The sequence below is a fragment of the Lycium barbarum genome, chromosome 12, assembly GCF_019175385.1.
Source record: "Lycium barbarum isolate Lr01 chromosome 12, ASM1917538v2, whole genome shotgun sequence".
Classification (NCBI taxonomy): Eukaryota; Viridiplantae; Streptophyta; class Magnoliopsida; order Solanales; family Solanaceae; genus Lycium; species Lycium barbarum.
The window spans coordinates 58,758,932-58,782,158 of NC_083348.1; the positions used below are offsets into that span (position 1 = coordinate 58,758,932).

The window sequence follows — 23,227 nt, forward strand, 5'->3', positions numbered from 1 at the left end:
AGTTATGTTAAAACTTTAATTTAAAAAATTGTGGTCCGTTTCAGAATAAATTGTGCTTTTATCGTTTCATTTTGTTTCGAAATAAGTGGTGTTTTATTTTCATTTTGTTTTTATCTTCAAATTTTACCCTTATTTAAATATATAAAGTTTTAAATTTACCCAAGAAATCATTAAAGACCTACTTTTTTTCAAGACATTTGATTAAAAATAAATTAATAAAAATACTTTTTACTTTTTAAAAGTCAGCAATTTCTTAAGAATTTGCCAAAGCTAAAAACCACCTTTATGAAACAAAGGGAGTACATAGCGATATTCTTCACGAATTTTAATTTGAACACATAGGGTCCACTTACTTGTCACTAGAGCTCCGTTAATGGATTTTTTGACCAAAATAAGCTATTATTTAAACCAATTCCCCAAAATAATACGTTTTTAATTTTTTTTACACAACTAGCATAAACGTATTCCCGAGTAACGAATTAGGCATTATTTTATTCAAAATTTCTGACGGGAAAAACAGCTAATAAGTGAACGGCGTTAAAGTAAAAGTCGTTACTGACAGTAACGATTTATGCCTATTACGTATTCGAAGACCACGACTATTAGTTGTCTCTTCATTTAAAATAATGACGTCGTTCAATGTTTTCTAATATATGTGAATAGATATTGAACAGATTTCCTTTTCAACCTAAAACCCCTCTTCAAAATTAAACCCTAGCATCACTATCACCAAGAGAACAACAAAATTTACTCGATCCATATATTATTTTATCTATCTCTGCAAATTGATTTTGTTCCGATGATATAGATTATGATGTTTATTCGATTTTTTGCCGCAAATTTTAAATGTGAAACTTTCAAAGCTCAGTATTTTTGTGCGATTTTGCTTGCAAAAATCGATCAAGAAGCTTGGAACAGGATACTGTGATTAAGGTATGTGTTTTTTCACACACTAGTATAGTGGAAGAATTCTGGGTTACGTTTCAAACTTTCAATTTCTGGATTAGAAGATAATGGTATGACGAATTTCCCCCTTTATCTTAAAAAAAAAATGTAGTATTCTTGTTTCTGTGTTTTTCGTTTGGGAAGATATGGAGTTTTTTCCTCTGTTTTTTCACTTCCTTAAGAAGATGTGGTGTTCACATTTTTTAGGCAAAACAAGCATAGAAGTTTCATAGAAAATATTCACTTGTGTAGGTATTTTTGTTTTATGGCGGAAAATAATGCATATCAGATGGATCCGGGTCCACTCGACTCGTCCATATTGACTGAACAACTCACCCATAGGTCACGGGATATATGGGATGGAAAGGATAATGTGATTTTGAATACAAGGAGATGGGATGGAAATTTTTGGGACTTCGTAAAGGAACATCCAATTGATACACGAGTCTTGGAAGTGATTATACTATCGGGATTGTATGGTGTTTATAGATCTCATCGATCTACTATTGATCGTAGTTTGATTACTTTATTAGTTGAAAGATGGCGTCCTGAAACTCATACGTTCCACTTTAGGATGGGAGAAGCGACAATCACCTTGCAAGACGTAGAGGTGTTGTATGGCTTACCCGTGAATGGTGATCCAGTACTTGGGAATGAGTTGGCGAGGAGCACAGAGGATTGGAAAGACATTTGTCAAAGATTATTAGGTTTTAGTCCACTTCCTGGAGACTTTAAAAAAATAGCCTCAAGGTATCTACACTTAATCAACACATGCTACGTCATCCAAAATTACTTGACACGGCAACACAAGATATGGTCAATCAGAAGGCTAGATGTTATATGTTTTGGATGACTGCTGGTATGATGATGTCGGATACATCTGGAAGTAATTTGAAGCTTATGTACTTACCTATGCTCGAGGACGTCAACACAATAGGATCTTACAGTTGGGGTAGTGCGACCCTAGCGTGCTTGTATCACTATCTTTGTAAGGCCTCACAGGCTAAGCAACATGAGATAGCAGGATTCCTACCACTACTACAGGTATACCTAAAAATATTAATAAAAGTATTAACTGTATTTATAAAAAAACGTGTTCAATTCCTAAACGTATAGTTCTCTTTCTTCTAATTAGATTTTTCTAACCTTCTTACATGGAATGCTCCTCCCAGAGTATACATATAGTTCTCTTTATTTTCTTTCTAGCTAAACGATAAGATTTTTTTATTTCCTTTTTGCTATAATGAAAAAAATGATGTTGATCGTTTTAGTTTACTGCAGCAGTTGCATTAAATGATGCTGAATTTAGCGTTTTTTTTTCAGGTTTGGGCATGGGAGAGAATTACTGTCCTCAGGCCCAAGATATTAGCACAAAGGGACGCGAATGCTGGTTTACCTAGGGGTCCACGCGCTACTAGATGGTTTGCACATTTTAGTTGGACCGACGCTACCCAATATGTATTGAAAGTTTTTAGGGATGCACTTGATTCCATGACGGAGGATCAGGTACAATGTTGTATTAGTTTTGTTTTAATTTTCATGTATATTGTAATTGTAAGGACTCATTTGATTTATTTGTTTCATTTAGTTTATTTGGGAACCATATTCTGATGAATTAATTGAGAGCCTTCCCGATTATTGTCGTGTTGGACGAAATATATGGCGTGCTAGAGTCACAATATTTTGTTGGGATGTTGTCGAGGTTCACTTGCCTGATCGAGTTATGAGGCAATTTGGAATGATACAGGAGATACCACCAACTCCGTTTCCATTTGATCCCACACATTTTAACCACGATCGTCGGGGAAGGCCAAATACAAATTGGGAATTGGAGCATGCACAATGGTTGCCATTTTGGCACCAACGACTTCGATACATTATTAATGCGCCGGTCAATCATGAACCACTTCGGTACGATGACCCCTACCTTGTTTGGTTCAGACGCATTACTCGTCTTGTTATTGGTAATCCTACTTCGCGTCCTCAGCGGCAACAAGGTTATGTGCCTAATGCAACGACTTATGAAGCAATGGTAAGTGGTGCATATTTATTTTGGTTCAACAGTCTTACATGTTTCTTGTATATGCAATGTTAAAACTGTATCAGATAATCAGTTCTACACTAGTTGCAGCATATTAATAACTTCCTTTGTCTTTGTTGTTTCGGTTAAAAGATCTTACCAAATAACTGATCATGTATAAATTAATCTAGTGGTTCTTAAGTTTAGTTTCAGGTAAACTATTTGATAGATGGTATATTACAACTTGTGATATACTAACCACCTCTTTCTCCTTTTTGAAACTATGATGCATGCTCTGCCTATAATTCTCAAGAAAATTTGTGTTAAAAAGGTACTGTTTGGTTCCATGAAAATGCACTTGGGACAGAGTATTACTGTACTATTCTAAAGATGCTTGATTTTGATGTGGTTTCACACAGGTGCGTTATATTCATTCAGTGGTTGATAAAGCAAAATCACTCGGTGATCAGCCATTATTTGAGGAATTTTATATGTTTCGTGCAATGGTGCGGAGTGAAGGTGAAAAGTGCTTGACATATGTGCACGAGGCTAATAGAATTCATTTACAAGCTGATTATAAAAAAGATAGGTTACATGCTGACCATATACGTCCCTCTGTTCGTAGGCGAGGAAAAGGTGGTGTTGCTGGTAGGAGGGAACGTGCTATTAAGAGAGGTCAAGTGTCTATTGAAATGGATGAAATGCATCAGGAAGATGCCCAAGCAGTCCCGGAAGATGACCCAGCAAGAACAAATTGTAATATTGGTTCCACTTCAAGGGGCGACACTCACGAATTCACTCAGGCATCAGGTATGACATATCAACCAACAACTACTCAGATTGTGCCATACATGACGCCACAAACTCCACAATATTCAAGAGATCCAAGTCTTTCGTCTTTTGAGAATATATTTGTTGAGAATGGTCCTGTTTTCAACTCATCGCCTGTGCAAATGTCCATCGATATCCCTGAGGCCACTAATAGAGATGATCGGCAGGACTCCAATATTGAGATACTAGGTAATGAGTTGGATGATTCCAATAAAGAAGTGGATGGTGAACCATCAATGAGGCAGAAACGTAAAATTATTCGTAAGTGTTGTGCGACCGGGATTCACTTTCTTGATCAGCATGGTAGGATTAAAAAGCAGCGCGGTAGAAGTAAAAAGCAGCAAGGTAGAAGCAAAAAGAAATGAATGCATCACTAATAGTTTGGCTTGTAAGTAAGATGAAGGCACATAATCTCGCTGATCTAGTTTAGTAGGAATGATCTTTTTTTTTTTTTTGCTCACTGCTGGTGTTGTTTTGAAGCTGGAAAAAGAATAGCTATGATGTATTCAGTTGGTGTATCAAGCCCACACCATAAATCCCATTAGTAGTAATGCACTGCCAGGACGCAGTTCACACTGCTTAATGAAGTCTTATGTTCAAAAAGAAGAACCAAGATACTACAGATGTTAAGAAATGAACATCACGTGACTTGGGAATATTATTATTATTATTATTATTGCTTTTTGTATTTCGCAACGATGTATTGGCTATGGTGCAAAGAAGTTTTAATTGGAAGTCATGATTGTATTTGGTTTTTGCTAGCAAGTCATGATTGACATTAACCTTCAAGATGTGTATTTCTTTTGATCATCCATGAGCAGTTTATTTACTTATTTTATGTACTGAAGAAAATTTTGCAGAGCTGGTATTGACTAGGAGCCTGTTTGGATTGGCTTATAAGTTAGAATTTCTAACTTATGACTTTTAGCTTATAAGTCAAAAGCAATAAGCTAATCCAAACGGGCTCATGTCCATTTAGTTGGAATGTTTTTTTTTTTGGCTCACTGCTGGTGGTGTTTTGAAGCTGGAAAAGAAACAGCTATGGGTATTAGTCTTTGTTTTGCTTTTTGTATTCAGTTATGGTGCAAAGAAGTGAAATTTTATGAAAAGATTTCCATGAGGCATTTATATGTATTTCTTCACTTTATTCATACAAATTCTGAACTTCACTTTATTCATACAGGTGCTGGTTTATTTCTACTGGTTATGCATTTAGTTAATTTTTCGAGAACTAGAAAAGATTAGTACAGGTGCTGAACTTCACAAAAGTTTCATGTAATGAGGCTGGCCAAATACTTGTTGGAAGAGATGTCTAAGATGAATATTTCTATGTAACGAGGCTAGCCAAATACTTGTTGGAAGAGACTTAGATTTTCTGCTATATTCGTCTCATTTATAGTCTAGAGCTATATTCATCTCATCTCATGCAGTGTAGTATTTAGGAAATGGATCTTCAGAAAGGTTCCAAAATTGGTTAACAAGAAAATTAAGCTCCTGTCAGATGTGCATGCTTAAGTATACATAGTAGAGAATTTAGGAAACACGTATTGATCACTCCTACATAAAATTTAGGAAACTGAGCATATTGATCATATAAAATAAAGAAGTAAAAATAAAATAAAAAAATAACTGATTACTAATGAACTAATATAATAACTTGACAAACTCGACTAACACTAAGTTTGACTACGGGTTGGACATTGACGCCTATCATGTCCAGTTTGCCTACACAACCCGCAAGCTCGCCCATATACTGCAGGACCACGATCCATCTCATTAGGAATTCTAGTTGTCCTTGGTCGATTGGGACGACGATAGAGTTCATTACTTGTCATTCTAAAACTTGGAGATGGCCAATACGCCTCGTGCCCAACTGGTGAGAATGACCCAGAATATGTTGTAGCATAATTCTCTATTGTGAAATGCTCGCTGACAAAATTTCTAGCCAATCCTCCCATTCTTTCAGTAACCTTCATGACATGTGAACATGGAAACTGCAAATTAGCCCATTTTCCACAATCACATTTTTGTTCATTCAGTGAAACACGGTGAGGATTACCACCCGTACCATCAACCTGCATAGATCTAACCTCATATACCCCTGTGGGTATATTCCAATCATAAACAAAGTGCCTTTTTGAACTTTCATAGTTCTTTTCCCACTTCATTTTGAACCTCCCCGTCCATAGTTCATTTTGCTCCAGAAGTTGCTGCGCTGTTTGAGACCTACGAGTATACCGTTCAACAGTTTGCCCCACTGACAGTTTAACCATAGCAGTGACAGGCAAGCCTCGTGCTTTCTTCAGAACTCCGTTGAACGACTCTGAAAGATTTGTTGTCAATACTCCCTATCTTTTTCCATCATCATGACTAACTGTCCATTTGTCCAGGGGAATTTCCATGAGGTATTGATATGCTTCAACATTTTCTTCCTTAATTTCCCACATCAAGGCTTCAAACTTCCTTATTTGATAGGCTGAAGCAGCCCTCCACATCAGTTTACTGAGGTCCTTGTTTGGATATAGAGATTGAAAGTTGCTCTTAAGATGCCTTAGGCAAAATCGATGGTAGGCCCGAGGCTCTTGATACCGCTGCAACTCCGATAAACTAGCCAAAATTCCTTTTGCCCTATCAGAGATCACACATATATCTTCTCTATCCTTTATCACATGTGCGCTCAAATTCCTAAAAAACCATTTCCATGCCTCTTTCGACTCCCTGTCAACAATAGCAAATGCTAGAGGAAGAGTGTTATCATTTCCGTCAATTCCAACAACAATTAATAATTTGATGTCATATTTGCCATACATATGTCACGACCCAACCCCGTAGGCCATGACTGGTGCCCGACGTGGACACCCGTATACATATTCCTTAGTTACATATTCATTTCACAGCAAACTCAATATGGATCTTATAACGATCTTATCATGAAACAATACGCAAGCCGACAAGACTGCCATCATATAACACTATCATATGCAAGCCGGCAAGGCTGCCATCATATGGACAAATATCATATCACAGAACCCATACACAACCCACACATATGTCCACAGACCTCTAAGAGTATCAACAGTAACGTAACATATGACGGGACAGGGCCCCGTCGTACCCTTAGTCCACATAGGCATATAAATATATATCCGAGAAGGATTTGTACCAAAGTCTGGACTCCGGAACAATGGAGCTCTCCAAAATAGCAGAAGGGGAAAATCCTAAGCTGTCGGATCACCAAAGCGAATGTCTACACCTGCGGGCATGAAACGCAGCCCCCCGAAGAAAGGGGGTCAGTACGGAATATGTACCGAGCATGTAAAGCATGAAATACAGAAAACGGGATCATAATTGAAATAAGAAGTACAGAAAATGAGTACAATAACCAGAATGCCAAGTACTTGCTATCGAAACATAAATCATGCATGTCAACATCATATATCATATCCGGCCCCATTATGGGACTCGGTGAACATGGTCGCCACCCCGTCTCTGGCGCCATAACACAGCATAACTTCAGAATATAATATAATCTCCGTAACACAGCATATCTCTGTAACATAGCATAACTTCATATCACAGCATAACTTCATAACACAGCATAACTTCAGAATATACATATATATATATATATATATATATATATATATATATTGTACCCGACCCTTTGATGAGGAACTCGGCGAACAATACAGTGAAAGTGTGCACGATAACATACCCGGCCCGGGACTCGGTGAAAGATATATTGAGATATGCACGAGCAGAGTAGTGAGAAACTATATGCAATTCAAAATATTTTTAAAGACTCAATAGAATAGTCAACACGAACCATCGTTCGCAATTTCAAATAATAGTCATCTCATATACCTTTCGGATGTCCCTGTGGATTATATCAAAATGAATCTTTGAAATCATGTGTACACATTAATATAGATGAATCAAAACATAAGTTATGGGAATCAAAAATCAATAGCCATCCTAGTGGCTCTAGGAATAGGAGTTTCCTTTGAAATCGTATATATATCGTATATTCATTTCACAACGATCATGCCAAAATGAAAGAAGGGTTCGCTTCACATACCTTTAGCGCTTATTCGTCTCACAATATGTATACGCTGCCCAATAATATCTCAACCTATATTAAGATGTCAACAACTACGTTTAAGTTACGGGGAGAGTCAAAACGTATTCTAACGTTAGTAACTCCTTTCTAGATGTTTAGGCGTCGTTTGCTCTTGTATCCAAACCAAGTACATATAACCAGCCCAACATCAATAATTATATGTTCAATATCAATCCGGACAGCCCACACAATATTCCAAACAACCCACATTCACAACATGCAATAACGATTCACATACGGCTACTACATTCTCAAGTTACTTCTAATAGTTCGTAGCCTTAACGTTTGCATGTAACAACTTATAACAGCCCATCCAACAAACAATACAAAGCATAATCTTAATTATCATTAATCTTCGAAGTTCAATAACAACAACGTGTCAAAACAGCCCGCACCTTACAACACTAGATAATAGTGTACATGCGATTATGACACATCCAATTTATTCTTGTTAATCTATAGTCATATTATTTCGTCGAAACAATTCTATAACAGCCCAACCACTATGACAACATGATGTATACTCTTAACTATAATTATTTTTTCCAACTTGATGAAAACAACAAGTCCAAAACAGTCCATTACCACAACATATCCAAAACAGTCCAACAACATGTCCAAAACAGTCCCTAAACAATGTTCGAAATTCTTGCAAACGTTTACGAACATACTAAGCAAACCACATATGATTCTTACACATTATTTCATGTCTTCTTTTCATATAATTTCAGTAGGTTATGACCAGCTATCCACACGACAAGTACAACATCAATTCATACGCAACTAAGCTACATCGTCATTTCTACAATTCTTGTAACAACTCACAAACGACTTTAGTTTCAACTCCAATCATTAAACACCTTCATTCCATCATAAAATTCATGATAATAACAATCAAAATATCATGTAAAAACAGTTCACTAACTTCCTCACAAAACAGTCCACAAACGGTTTCAACATGCTTCAACATCACTTCACATAAAATCATAGATTCAATCATTTTCATACTAACATAACTTCACCTTTAACCTTCCAATTCTTTTCATTCTTTTTTTTTTTACCATGAGATCTATGATAATAACAACCATATTTACTAAAGAAAATCAGTCTATTAATTCCACCAAAACAGTCCCTACGGCCAACTAACATTCCAACACCAACTTTCATGATTTTATGCATGCGATTCATGTTCATCAAGTTACAACCATACTTCAACATCAACACATATAACCCCCTAACTACTATCATGTTCCAACATCAACACACATCATTTCATGTATACAACTTATATTTAATCATCTACATCACCCTTAATACAAGCAAAAGAAGTTAGATCTTACCTTGACAACTTGACTTCTCTACTTGGCTAGAGTTTGTGATTTGAGATGAAAATGGTTCTTGTTGCTCCAAAGACTATCTTCACGTTCTAGGGACCTTGTAAAGGGTTGAAACACCTTGGAAAATAATTTATGGATCAAGACTCAAAGGGCTCAAAAATCAGTCCCTTGGCAGAGATTTTCTCTCTCTAGAATTAGGTTTTTCTTTCTTTGTGTTGTGTAGTAGAAATGAATTGTGATGGCTGATCTCTTGGTCATTATTTGGTTCAAATATGATTCTTACAAGTTGGTCCCATGATCCACTTATGGCATGAGTCATTCCATTAACTTTACACTTAAATTTTTTCTAATTCTTTCCCTTCACTTTCGGCTAGCCTACTTCCCTTGTCTCTCCTTTCTTCATTCTTTTCAATTGTTTACAAGACAATTGTAAGTGTGGTGAATGATTCATACATCACCCTTTGTCTATTGTAATCATGCCAAGATGGATGAGCAATATTTAATGTAAAGGGATCCCTCCACCATGTGATGTCTTCCTAAAATAATGTATACTTTCATAAAGTAGTAGATGCTCAAATATTCAATTGTATGCTCCAACTTTTCTCCTCCAAATTTCAGTTTTATGGCCGAATATAACTTGTATTTTCCTTCCAATTTAATTGTCCACAATATATTGAAAATGTAGTGGATGAATCAACATTTAATTGCACATTTGTATGTCTTCCATTAGCCTTATTTTAGATGACTTTGATTCATCCTTTTTACCTTGGACGTTTGATACTCTTGTTGGCTCATTATTGTCACAAATTTTTACTTAACACCACAATTAAGTAGTTCCTAATCTCCAATAACATTTTTACACTAAGTAAAATTTATAACCGATTAGGTCTATTTTAGAAATTAAAAATCTGAGGTTTCTACCTCACGTCGATTCCTTCGCGAATAACTCGACGTATAAAATACGGGGTCTAACAACATATGAGTTCCATCTACTGAAATAACAGGGCGACATGTTTGGAATCCATCAATGCATGGCTTGAAAGCCCAAAATACAAACTTGAAAGTTTTTACCTCTAGTGAACTCGTAGACTCTTCGTGTTTCCATTCCACAACTGTTCCATGATTAAAGTGCTGAAAAGCTGCAAAAAATTTAGGAAGCTCACTAAATGATTTTTTAAAGTCACCATACACCAATTCAAATGCGCGTTGACGTCCAAGCCACGCTTTCCTGTATGTCACTTGATGACCAAATTTCTCGTGAACCCTAGCCATGACATCTACTACTAACAACTTGGGATTTTTTCGAATTTGGTTTAGAAATAAGGATGCAATCAAATTGGTATCTAGGTTGACATGACCTGTCGTAAGCTCTTCAGTCTCACATCTATGATTATCAACATACTTTCCTATCTTCCAAAGGTTATTTCCAACCTTCCGGCCTCGAAGAAACCATAGACAACCTAATAAATTATAAAACCTGCATCTCACAACCCATAGACTTTTGTTTGACGTTACCACCTCGAACTCTTTATTTTTGCGCAAACTCCAAATCGTCACGACCCGCTTCAATTTTGCTTTGCTGCTAAAATACATATTCTTTTCCAAGTCTTTGTTGGCATCCTCGAACCAAGCTGAACAACATCCCATCTCAGATTCTCGTGTAGAAATGAAAATATCTTCTTCGCTCTCCAATGTCGTAAAGTAGGGTATATCATGACATGGAATTTCTGACACACCATGACCAAATTGATTATGAGGATTTACACCAATATTATTTTGAAGTAAATCTCCACTATCGCCGATATATTCATCAGGTTCACTTTCTCTTTCACTCTCTTCATCCTCTCTTGAAGGGTCGTCATCCTCTGAATTTTCAGAGCTAATTTCAGCATTTGCATCATTATACATATCAACGCTGGCCTCAACTTCTCTATGGAGAAAAGGAAGAAACCATATTAATAAATTGTAGTAAGATTGTAGGATATATAAGCAAGTATTTTTCTCTTAGCAGAAAATTTATACGAGTACGAACACATTTAAAAGTTAAAAAATGCAACAATTTTGAGGTTTCTAATAAACCTATTCTAGCACTAAATAATTGAAGCAACAACTAAAAACATGTAAAAGTGCAACAATTGGCGATACAAATATCTTCTGGGGAGTACATATAATTTGACTAATTTATTTGTTGAAAATATATAAACCCAAGCTATCGAAAAAAATCTAATTTGTTGCTTACCTGGCCTCATATTCTCCGTGGCTACTATTAGTACGTCTTTGACTACTTGAGCCTTCATCAAATGATCGATGACCATGCGTGCTAGGACCTGCACCAAATGATTGACGGCAACCATGCGTCGCACTATATGATGACACATTGGTGTGAGATTGATTATAGAAATTTGGATTGTCGTGCATCGGTAATTGCTGGAATGATGGTTGAATAATCGGTTCTGCAAAATGAGACAGACTGGCCATAGCAAATCCATAATTTTGAGCCAATAAATTCATGTGATAACCATGCTGACCACTCATTTGAAATACATTATTTTAATTTGTTGGTTTGGTCTTTACATAAATCTCCAAAATATTTATATCGATCTTATCCGCAAATTTTTACGGTATGGCGAAAAATTGTAGCAAGGACTGGTCATTCTCAATTTTAAACTCAATGAACCTTGTATTGTTACCTTGAAATGAGCATGGATATTTTCCAGAAATATCAATTTGAATATTTTCACTATTTGTCCCCATCTTCTCATGCAATAATTCAACCAATTCAGCATAGTTCGTTGAAATAAACATGCTAACAATCATTTTGGCACCTTCAGTATACCTGAATCCATTCATTTCAGTAATTATTTCGCCACCCCAATACAAAGAAACCATCACATTATGTTCAAAATTGGCCATCTTTACTCCTACACGCGAAAATAAGACACTTATTATTATTATTATTAATATAACAAAAAAATAAATTAAAACTATAGTATTATTTTAACATATTACAACATATTTGACTTAATTAACTCATACCTGTTGAATTTTTTAGTGTTGTTCCAACAATAGGCCACACAAGTAGAAGCTTTGCTGAAAATTGTTGGAATGTGTTTGAACATTCGTTTCATACACTATATTTTATAATGATCTGTGGTTTGTTCAAAAAGTATGAGGAAGAGGGACTTTAGCAGTGTGTCGTTATTGTGTGTCACGTTTTACAATTAAAACGTAACTATTGATCACGTTTTATAGTCAAATCAATCAGAAGGATTCCCAATTTGCAGGATTCTCTGCAAGATTCGATTGCCCGTGCCTAGTTTGAGTAGAAACGTAATTGTCAGTTACGTTTTATCCTAAAATCGTAACTCTGAGTTACGACTTTAACATCAATCAATGTCAGATTACGTAGAAGCATTGCTCGTATATGGATTCTCTAAAGTCGTTACTGACAGTAACGTATTAGGCATAATACGTTACTCACAGTCACGAATTAGCTTTTAACACCGTTAAACCCCAACTATTTTTTCCGTCAGAATTTTTGAATAAAATAATGCCTAATACGTTACTCAGGAATACGTTTATGCTAGTTGTGTAAAAAAAATTAAAAACATATTATTTTGATGAATTGATTTAAATAATAGCTTATTTTGGTAAAAAATTCCCGACACTACACATCACACGTGACGAGTCAACAAGAAGGGAATCTAAATAAATTGATGCGCACATGTACTTGACAGAACGGAACACACGGTGCCCCCCCCATAAACCTCTTTTGTTATTTTCTCAATCGATCGTGTACATTGTCTCCACTGAGTCTCTTTCTCTAAAAATTCTTCCTTCTCCTACCATACCCTAGTATCTGCTACACCCCTTTAGAGATGGACGACTACTTGAATTTGTTTGTTGAAGAAACATCGTTTTACAATAGGATAGTTCTTGGAACATTCTTGCCTGAATCATGGTGGGGAACACTCCCTCATTGGTTTCAAGGATGGCTCAGGAACTACATTGGTGGGGTTCTCCTTTACTTTGTTTCTGGTTTTCTTTGGTGCTTCTACATCTATTACTTGAAGCGCAATGTTTATCTCCCTAAAGGTAATATCTATTTTCTTTGATGAATTTTCTTTTGACCCTTTCATGTGTATCATATGTGTATATTGATGTAGATTTAAAGCCAATTCTGGGGAATTGAAAAAAAAAATAGAATCTGCTAAATGAGGTTTTAGGTTTTAGTGTAGTTCTTTCCCATTCTCAAAGTATTAGTTTTATTCCTGGAGAAAAGGACATAAATGGTCCCTTAACTATGAGAGTAGGTTCAAAATAGTCCCTTAACTATGCACTTAACGGTTTTGGTCCTTTAAGTTTGCCACAAGTTAATAAAAATGGTCCCTCAACTATGAGGGTTGGTTAAAAATAGTCCCTTAAGTATGCACTTAACAGTTTTGGTCCTTTAAGTTCGCCAAATGTTAACACTTTTAGTCTCCGACAAAATATTCATCGAACTCTCTTTGTTAGATTTGATGAAAATTATGAAAAAATTAGCGAGAACTCACATTTGGGTGTACGCATTACTAAAGAAAAGGCCAAATACCTCAGGATAAAACCGACGGACATCAGACGGTTATAGGAAAAAATAGAGGAAAAACCTACAGACTTGATAATGTCAGAAAATAGTGTCTTGGAACACAAAGACCGACGGACTCTGTCGATTAAAACCGACGGACTCCATCGGCTAAGTAAAATACACTAGACTCATTTTTACTAAAAACCTGAAAATAAATTCTTCCATCATAGTGATTCTTTAAAAACAAAAATAGTTTCCGCACATTTTCCTTGAAAATAATTGACGGGCGTTCGTTGGTTTTCGTAAAAAATAATAAAAACTAAAAAAAAAAAATAGTGTCCCTCGATTTTATCCATCGGTTTCCGTCCATCATTTTTTTCGCTTGTTTTTAGTAGTGATAATTTTTGTAGTTTCTGCTATTTCTAATTTATTAATAAGGTCTGGTGTATTTTACTTAGCTAATAGACTCCCTCGGTTTTAATCGACAGAGTCCGTTGGTCTTTGTGTTCCGAAACACTATTTTCTGACATTATCAAGTCTGTAGGTTTTTTCTCTGTTTTTTTCTATAACCGACTGATGCCCGTCGGTTTTATCCGGAGGTATTTGGCCTTTTCTTTAGTAATGCGTACACCCAAATGTGAGTTCTCGCTAATTTTTTCATAGTTCTCGTCAAATCTAACAAACAGAGTTCGATGAATATTTTGTCGGAGACTAAAAGTGTTAACATTTGGCGAACTTAAAGGACCAAAATTGTTAAGTGCATACTTAAGGGACTATTTTTAACCAACCCTCATAGTTGAGGGACCATTTTTGTTAACTTATGGCAAACTTAAAGGACCAAAACCGTTAAGTGCATAGTTAAGGGACTATTTTGAACCTACTCTCATAGTTAAGGGACCATTTATGTCCTTTTCTCTTTATTCTTGTATTTCCTTATTTTCAAATTGCTATTATTACGTGATGTTTCTTTAGCCTCGGTCATCTTATTATCCTGTTATTGTTTTGCTTATTGCTACTGCCTTTTTTTCACCGTTCTTTGAGTCGAGGGTTTATCGTAAACAACCTCTTTACGTTGAGAAGGTAAAGGTAAGATCTATGTACACTCTATCCTCTCAAGACCCACTTGTAAAATTACATTGGGTTTTTTGTTGTTGTTGAGGTTTCAGTGTTTATCCTCTAATTTGGAAAAGAAAAGGACCTTTTTGAATAGCCAGATCTGTCCCAACCACCTGCCCCCTCTGCCTACCTGCTTGCTAATTGCCAAAAATAGAGACAGAGGACTTTGTCTAATGTCAATTTTGTTTCATGGCTTAAAGCTACTTATTTGGTTAATAGTGATGATTAATTAGTTCCAATTTTAGGTTATGACACCTTAACATTGACCAGATGAGCATGACAGGAATAAACATTTCTCACTGTTTGAGACTATGATAGCATATTGTGTCTTATGAAGGCAAGTGAACTGCTCTATAGTAGACAGGTTAATGGTTGAATATAGTAGGCATCTCGACATGAACTTGAAATCATGATTTGAAATAATTAAAATTAGGTTGGTTTGAAGTTGAAATTTTGTTTGGACATGTAATTTAGATTTCAAACTTTGTACTATTTCTCATAAATATGAAACCCACAGTTTGTGAAAACTATCAAAATTTCCCCTAATATGGGTTAAGCAAGTGTGGTCATTTGGAGGAGCTGGTTTTTGGGTTTGGAGAGGGAAATGGTGGTTTTATGGAAGAGTTACGTTTTCAATAACTATGGGTTGCTAGAGTGGGAGTAAAGTATGGCTGGGTACTTACTTTTGCAATAAAATATGGATTTTTTTTACAAAATTTAAAATTATGGGCCAAGTTTTAAAGTTTAGAAAATTTGAAATCACAAATTCGAAGTTGAAATTCTACCTTTGAGGTGAATTTGGGATTGAAATCAGAATTTCAAGTTGAAGTTTTATTCAAAATGGGATAAACAAACACTAATTTGAAATCAAACTTGAAATTGCATGACCAAATGGCACCTTAATTACCAGTTATTGGTGCTGAAAAGAATGGACACCAAGAGCCAGTGGATTCAAGTTAATATCAATCTTCTAGGACATGCTAGGTGAACTTAATTTTTTGTGTGGATGGGACAACTTTGAAGTAGCAATTCATATTGATTGATGATCTCTTTCAGTTCTAAGCCATCAATTTCTCAATGAATATGACTACTTTATTTAATGCTATGCTTTGGTAGAAAGTAAATTTCGTATTTCTCAAAATATTCCCATCTGATTTTGGTTTGGAAGAGAATGCAAAAATTTCACCCTCATGAACATTCTGATTGCAGATGCCATCCCTTCAAATAGAGCTATGCTCTTGCAAATAGGAGTTGCCATGAAGGCTATGCCATGGTACTGTGCCTTTCCATCACTTTCCGAGTACATGATTGAAAGTGGGTGGACAAAATGTTTCTCAAGAATAAGCGATGTTGGATGGCTTTCCTACCTTATCTATGTCGCAGTTTATCTGGTAATAGTAGAATTTGGTATCTACTGGATGCACCGAGAGTTGCATGACATAAAACCTCTGTACAAATATCTTCATGCTACACATCATATTTACAACAAGCAGAATACACTCTCCCCATTTGCTGGTAAGTTTCATCTCATGACTATGGTCTATTTTGAAACAAACTTGTAGCTGCCCCATTTGGTAGGCTTCTTGCTCCTAATTGTGCTTCGACGTTTCCTATATGAGGGAAAATATAATAGCTTCTTGGGAATGAAATTCATGGTGTAAACTTTCACATCTCAATAATTGGTCATACGCCATTCCCTTATTTGGTTAGAGGGGATCGGAGGGGATGAAGTGGGTATATTTGTTAACTGCGTTAGAGACCAACTATTGGTCCTTCTTTATTAATGCTAAATTGTATTAGATAGTATTGGAAGAAAACAATTTACTGGAATTTCTTCATCCACTATCTTTTTGTTTTTCCGAGATAAAATCTAGTTTCAAAAAGCTTGACTTGGTTCATACATCTCATCACCATCTCAATGCCTTATAAAATCTAACTGCATGGCATTGAGATTAGATAATGATACATCACGAGACTGCTACTCCTGTTGTAACCATGCTAGGACCTTGTGACACAAGGAAGTGTCTTACCTATTTCCATAGCTTACATGTTCGAGGAAATTGGTTGTCAAATCTTCACCAGATTGCTGGCTAACACGTTAATTTAGTCCAATAAAGTAATGATAGGTTTTCTCTATATTTAATTGTATGATACTTTCTCTCGAGCTTGTATGATATTCAATTATCCAAGTTTCTCTTAAAATGTATCTTAATTCAGGAGTTCTATTCCAAGTTAACCACTAACATGAATGACTTGCTGCTTTGGAAATCAGGTTTGGCATTCCACCCATTGGATGGAATACTACAGGCAGTGCCACACGTAGTAGCTCTTTTTCTGTTACCTGTGCATTTTACCACACACATAGCTCTCTTATTCATAGAAGCCATATGGACGGCAAATATCCATGACTGCATACATGCGAAAGTTTGGCCTGTAATGGGTGCTGGCTACCATACCATCCACCATACTACGTACCGCCATAATTATGGTCACTACACAATATGGATGGACTGGATGTTTGGAACTCTTCGTGATCCTGTTGAAGATGAAGTCAAGAAAATGTAACATTCATCTCTGTAACCAACGGTCTCGTTATTCATTATCGTGTGTGCATTTCATGGATGTAAATTTTGTTAGTGTTTTTTCAATGTTTAAACAGAAAATAATTATGCAGGAAAAAAGAAAAAGAATGTGTAGTTCTTAAGATGTTCTTTTTTCGTACAATTATTTTTTTGTCTTTTGCATAATTATCCATCAATTATTCGGTAGATATCCTAACCACTACCTAAGAATGCAACTTTCTGGACAAGTTTTTCTATCAACTCAATCGTCATCGAACTCTCCTATATTTATTCTTTTCTTTGAGAATATATATGTTCATCTCCTACCTCGACAGGACTAGATTGAGAATTACTATTCTTAGAAAACTGTGAGGCGGTCTCTCGAGCACCAACTATTGCAGATATTCAGATCGATTTACCTTGGATGTACTTGATCTATTGAGGAAAGAAGCAAGAGATCCTAGTTTCAAAGAGAAAAGATCTCGTGGACTTAGAAAGGAAATTCTATTTGGGAGTAGGGTCGCAATCCGAAAAATACCTTTGATTGCAGCATCATATATCTTTCTTTCAAAATTATGAACACCTTAAACCCCTCATATCTCAAATGGTATGATCAGTTTTTTGTGACTTTCCGCAGAGCCAGCAAAACTTTGTTTGCCCCTCTTGGTTCCCCCATTCTGGAATCTGATGTAGCGGACTAGCTCTTCACATGTGCACAAAGGAATTATCAATGCTCCACAATTCCAGTAACCCTGTTAGGATTCTCAATCAACAAGGTCAAAATGGAATATGTCTTTATGTAGCTATTGGGCAAAAAACATCTTCTGTGACCCAGGTAGTAACTACTTTACATGAAAGGGGGAGCGATGGAATAGACTATTGTGGTAGCCGAAAGGGCGGATTCCCCCGCTACAAACTAATACCTTGTGACGCACCACGCTGCTTTAACTACTTATCTTCTTTTATCAACAAAAATGAGTGGGACAATAAATTTTTTGACTCAAGTTGTTCCATATCTAATAGATTATGATATGCTAAATTTGTGAAAAGTTATTGTCTATTTGCTTATTATGACGTTTTAGTCGCTCGTAGTAGCTATTTGCTCAAAAGTAATTCAAATAAAGTAATATGTTGGACAACGAAAGCAATGTTTTAATATATAATTGTACTTTCGAAACTAGGATACTGTTGATATACGTTTTTTTAGAATGAATTGCTAAAACATAATTTGAATTACTCGCCGTTTCTCCCTTTGTCCAACCTTCTGACCGATTAGCTTCCGGCTTTTCTCCAGTTATTCCAATACATATTCCGTCCAGTATGGATCCTAATTGTATGAACTAGATTTGTATCATTGAAGCCGAGATGATAAGCCATCAATCAGGCTTATTAACTGAGTTTTTGATGGATCCTCCTTCTTCCAATGGATAAAAGAGATCTACATTGTCCTATTAGAGAAAACTAAAACTGGATTTGTCAATGGCGCACCATTACAATGTCGGAGGATCCTTTCTACGGAACCTTTGGCAGAAGTGAAACAATTTGGTACTATCTTGGTTAGTGAACGTCTTAACCGGTGATATTTTGTAAAATGTTACAACCCATAAAACAACAAGGGATGTTTGAATTTACTTAGAAGATAATTTCAGCAACTCGAACAACGTCATAGTCCTAAATCAAGGAAGCTCGAATCTCAAGAAATACGTTGACAAAGCCGCTATCATGTTGCTTGAATTTGATTGTTTCAATCCGTAGAGGAAGTGCACCTGCTCCTGTCGGCACGCCGGAAAAGTGTGTATCCACAAAATAGAAGAAGAATTTTTAGTGATTCATTTTCTGAAGAGTCTACGAGATTCCAATACTGAAAATCGAAAATATACTTTAGGTTTGAATCCGCTTCCTTCTTTAGCGAAGTCTATTCGATTCTCTGAGATGATGAAAGGAATAGGAAAGGGAAAGTAAGGGAACCGCCATCTATTACTGTTGCAATTTTCTATGATCATGATCATCACGGCACTAGACCTCTCTTGCAGATAAATTTTGAAGCTTTTCCCATAAATCAGGGCATACCGCAGACTTCTACTATAAACACTACAAAAAAAAAAAAAAAAAAAAAAAAAAAAGGTTAATATGCGAAGGTTGAAATTTGCAATTTGAGGGGATTTTAGCCTCCAGTAATTACTTAAGGAGGCTAAAACCCCCGCAAATTACAACTTTCAACATTCGCAAATTACCTTTTTTTTTTTTTTGTAGGGAAGGGCAAAGGCAAAAAGTTTGAAGGAATTAATAGCAGGTTTTAGAAGAAATAGCTTTGGAGGACGTACTAGCCGATGGAAGTAGGTCCAACGAATAGTTTTAGAGAACGTACTAGCAGATTTGAATAGGTTCGGAGGAATAAGCTTGAAGTAGAAGGAAATGCTAGTAGGTTTGAAGAGGATTAGAGGAATATGTTCGAAGAAGTTACTATAGTAGGTTCGAAGAGGGTCGAAGGATTGGTAGAAGCCTTCCGACTATGCCAACAACGCCGATTTGGCTGACTTTGTCGGTGAGGATTATTAAAAGCTAGCCGACTAGGTCCATGATTGGTATTATTCATGCAATTTTAGGAACTTAATTAAGTCATTAGGTGCATGACTCTTTTATCTAGGATTATGACGTTTATTTCCTAATATGGCCAATTATGGAAAAGTTTGTAGGGTGCATAAGAATATTTTGTATTAGCGAGCTTAGAAAAATATGTTGACACCTATTTTTATTATTTTTCCTTGTACTAATCGTGGCACTAAGCGAGTTATCCCTATCTTTAAACGCTTTTTTTTCTCTCTTCAATTTAGAGAAAGTAATAAGAGAACCTATAACTCGAAACATAATTTTCTAAACTTTAAAACTCACATCGCTATTCTAGTTACATTGTTTCAAGAGTAGAATTGTACGCAATTCTTTTACCCTTCTCCAACATTAAAATAACTAGCAACACCCTATTTATAATAGTACGAAAACCTACTTTAACTAGAAATTGAAAATCTGATTCATATATAATTCTGACTACAATTCCTATTTAGACATGAATTGAAAAAAACTATACTAAATTTCTCCAATCTTCTACATTTTTTTGTTGGTTGCTTCTCCCCAATCTTCAATTGCTGAAGAACTTTCTGTTCATCATATATCGAATCATATTTCTCCAACTTCTAGTTATTAATCCACTTCTCGTCAATCTAGCTTTGATACCAATATAAAAAAATACTAATTACTCAAAATCTCATAAACTAGACTCTGATACCTATTTGAAGAAAAATAATTCACTGTCATAGGTATTGTAGATACATTTTTTCTTATTTATGTTAGAATCAAATGTTTAGACTGTGACTAAAATAATTGAGAACTTGTTACTTTTATCAATCTTCAGTCAAAAAATTTGTTATGAAAAAAATCCAGAAATTGTCTAACAGCAATTTTTGAAAAGTTTGCGTATGAAATAATTTATTTTAAAAAAATTAATAACAATCTAATTTCATGATAGATTTACAGCGGAGTAAGAGAATTATAAAGATCAGCTAAAAACTAGTAGCTAATAGAGTAAGAATATATTTTCTACTCACCTACCAAACACTAAAAAATAAGTGAGAAACTCACTTATTATTTTTAGAAACCCACTTAATTTTTCCTTTAAAAAGATTTACTTGGATAATAGTTTCCTTCATACCAAACAGAAACACAATTTAAGCTTAGACTAGCTTTTAATGTCCAAGTGAAAAGAACATGCACAATAGGGGAAATACAAAACCTTATTTTGGAGCTCATTAAACTGTCAAACAAAATCAAGTATGTAAGATATCACTAGGGCATGTACGACTTTTTTTAGTAATTTTACAATGTCTATGATCTCTGAAAATGTTTCTTAGCCGTTTCTAGTTCAAGAGCAGCAGCTGTAACTTTTATCCACCTTCATGTCAAAAGTTAAATCATGAATCAAGAATAGAGTCAATAATTTAGTCTTCTCAATATCTTAATTACATGCATATTTTTAATTACATGCATATTTCTAATATGTGTTGCTCGGACTCTTTAAAACTATCGTTGGGTGCGTGTCTGACTCATGATAAAGTGAAATTCGACTGGCTATTTTTGTAAAAATTCCTCTTATGCATGAGGTGGCAAGCAGATGTAGAAAAGACAATTATTTATTTTACCATGTTATATATATTGCATTGTAATCGAACTTGAGAGGACGTTTGACAATCCTGCCGACTCATGATGCACTGTTATCAAGAACGGCTTAATAAAATTAATAGTTTAAAATTAACCTTAATAAAAGAACTACGTTTTTTTGCACAAAAATTTATAGATCGAAAGTTAATATTTAAAACCTTGTACCAATTTGTGAGAAATTGTAAAGTGAATAGAAAAATGATTGTTTTTAATTGATAATAATGTAAATGGATACAAATTTAAAAAGAAACTTCAAACTTAAATTGATAATATTGCAAATTGAAAACATACAAACATGATTTTTCTTATTCATAAATTTAATAAGAAAGACTACATCTGAGTTCAAATTCTAAGAACAAACTTTTGCTCTTCCTTTGTTTCTTCATTTCGATCCAATTCAATCTATGTCTAGGTGCTTATGCTTCAAGTGCCTATGCAATTATCTGAACCATATTGTTTGTCATGCTTAAATGTTAAATCACATGTTGGGCGTCGAACGTTTTCATCAGTTATTCGCTCAAATAAAATGACACCGGATTTGTTTGATCGATTTCGAGTAAGAGGAGGAGGGGAAGATTATCCATTATACAAAAAAAAAAAATGTGGTAGCCTTAATGTGTAATTTTATAAACTTGAGGGTTAAAAATAAATTTTGGAAGGGGTAAGGGGTGTTTTGGGGTATTTGGTCGTTGGCCCCAACGGTTAGGTTTTTCTACAAAAAGGCGGGCCTGGCCGGACTGTGTATTTTTTTTTTTAAATAACTTTATTGTTTGGATTTTTCAAATTAAAACTGAACTTTTATGTCAATATACAACAAACAACAACATACCCAGTTTTATATCAATATATGTTAAGAAAAATTCATCAATTCATTCAAACAAGATATACAAACAAAATTAATTTTGATAGAATTGAACTTTTTGTATGTCAATTAGGATCCTTCTGAACTTACTTTTTTGTATTATTTACCCCTTGAAGTTATATTTTTATATTATTTACTCCCTTCACTATCTATCTAGTAAAGAAAATAAGTAAAAATGCAATATGTATAAACACACGGTTATTCTAAACTAAAAAGGAGTATTTATGACCTTTTTCGTTTGATTTTTTTCAAACACAAAGTATCGGACCCTCATCTCTCTCAAACCCTTAGTTTTCCCTCATTTTCTTCACTTGGTCAATAACTTATGTCATATTTCATAGACCTATCCTATTTCTTTAGCAATTTAGGGTGTGTTTTGTACGAAAATGTTTCTCGGAACATTTAACTTGTGGTGACAAAAAAGTCTTGTAATTAGAAATGGTGACAAGTTTGACCAGCCAAGGTCAAACTTGTCTTAAAAATGTGATTAACTTAAATTGGGACCGAATTATAATTTTTAAAACTTATAATCTTTTACAAAATACACAAAAGCCCATACACATTATACAAAAACTTCTTCCAACCCACACACATTATACAAAAACTACTTCCAACCCACGACCCCAACTACTTCATTTTTTTTTTTTAAAAAAGAGCAG

The 23,227-nt window shown here is 35.1% G+C and overlaps 3 protein-coding genes across 3 annotated transcripts; 2 read left to right on the top strand and 1 right to left on the bottom strand.

The window, feature by feature from the left end:
- The first annotated feature begins 1,758 nt into the window (after positions 1-1,758).
- LOC132624286 (serine/threonine-protein phosphatase 7 long form homolog) lies at positions 1,759-3,957 on the top strand. The gene is made up of 5 exons (XM_060339089.1): positions 1,759-1,989; positions 2,269-2,451; positions 2,534-2,977; positions 3,385-3,484; positions 3,591-3,957. The coding sequence occupies exons 1-5, from the start codon at positions 1,759-1,761 to the stop codon at positions 3,779-3,781; spliced, it is 1,149 nt and encodes a 382-aa protein (XP_060195072.1). The 3' UTR covers positions 3,782-3,957.
- A 2,187-nt stretch (positions 3,958-6,144) lies between these two features.
- On the bottom strand, positions 6,145-12,166 carry LOC132624287 (uncharacterized). The gene is made up of 4 exons (XM_060339090.1): positions 11,944-12,166; positions 11,493-11,706; positions 10,311-11,183; positions 6,145-6,514 (listed from the first exon to the last, which is right to left on the bottom strand). The coding sequence occupies exons 1-4, from the start codon at positions 12,164-12,166 to the stop codon at positions 6,145-6,147; spliced, it is 1,680 nt and encodes a 559-aa protein (XP_060195073.1).
- Positions 12,167-12,975: 809 nt separating this feature from the next.
- LOC132623652 (delta(7)-sterol-C5(6)-desaturase-like) lies at positions 12,976-17,639 on the top strand. The gene is made up of 3 exons (XM_060338431.1): positions 12,976-13,348; positions 16,143-16,448; positions 17,206-17,639. The coding sequence occupies exons 1-3, from the start codon at positions 13,132-13,134 to the stop codon at positions 17,496-17,498; spliced, it is 816 nt and encodes a 271-aa protein (XP_060194414.1). The 5' UTR covers positions 12,976-13,131; the 3' UTR covers positions 17,499-17,639.
- Positions 17,640-23,227: the final 5,588 nt, after the last annotated feature.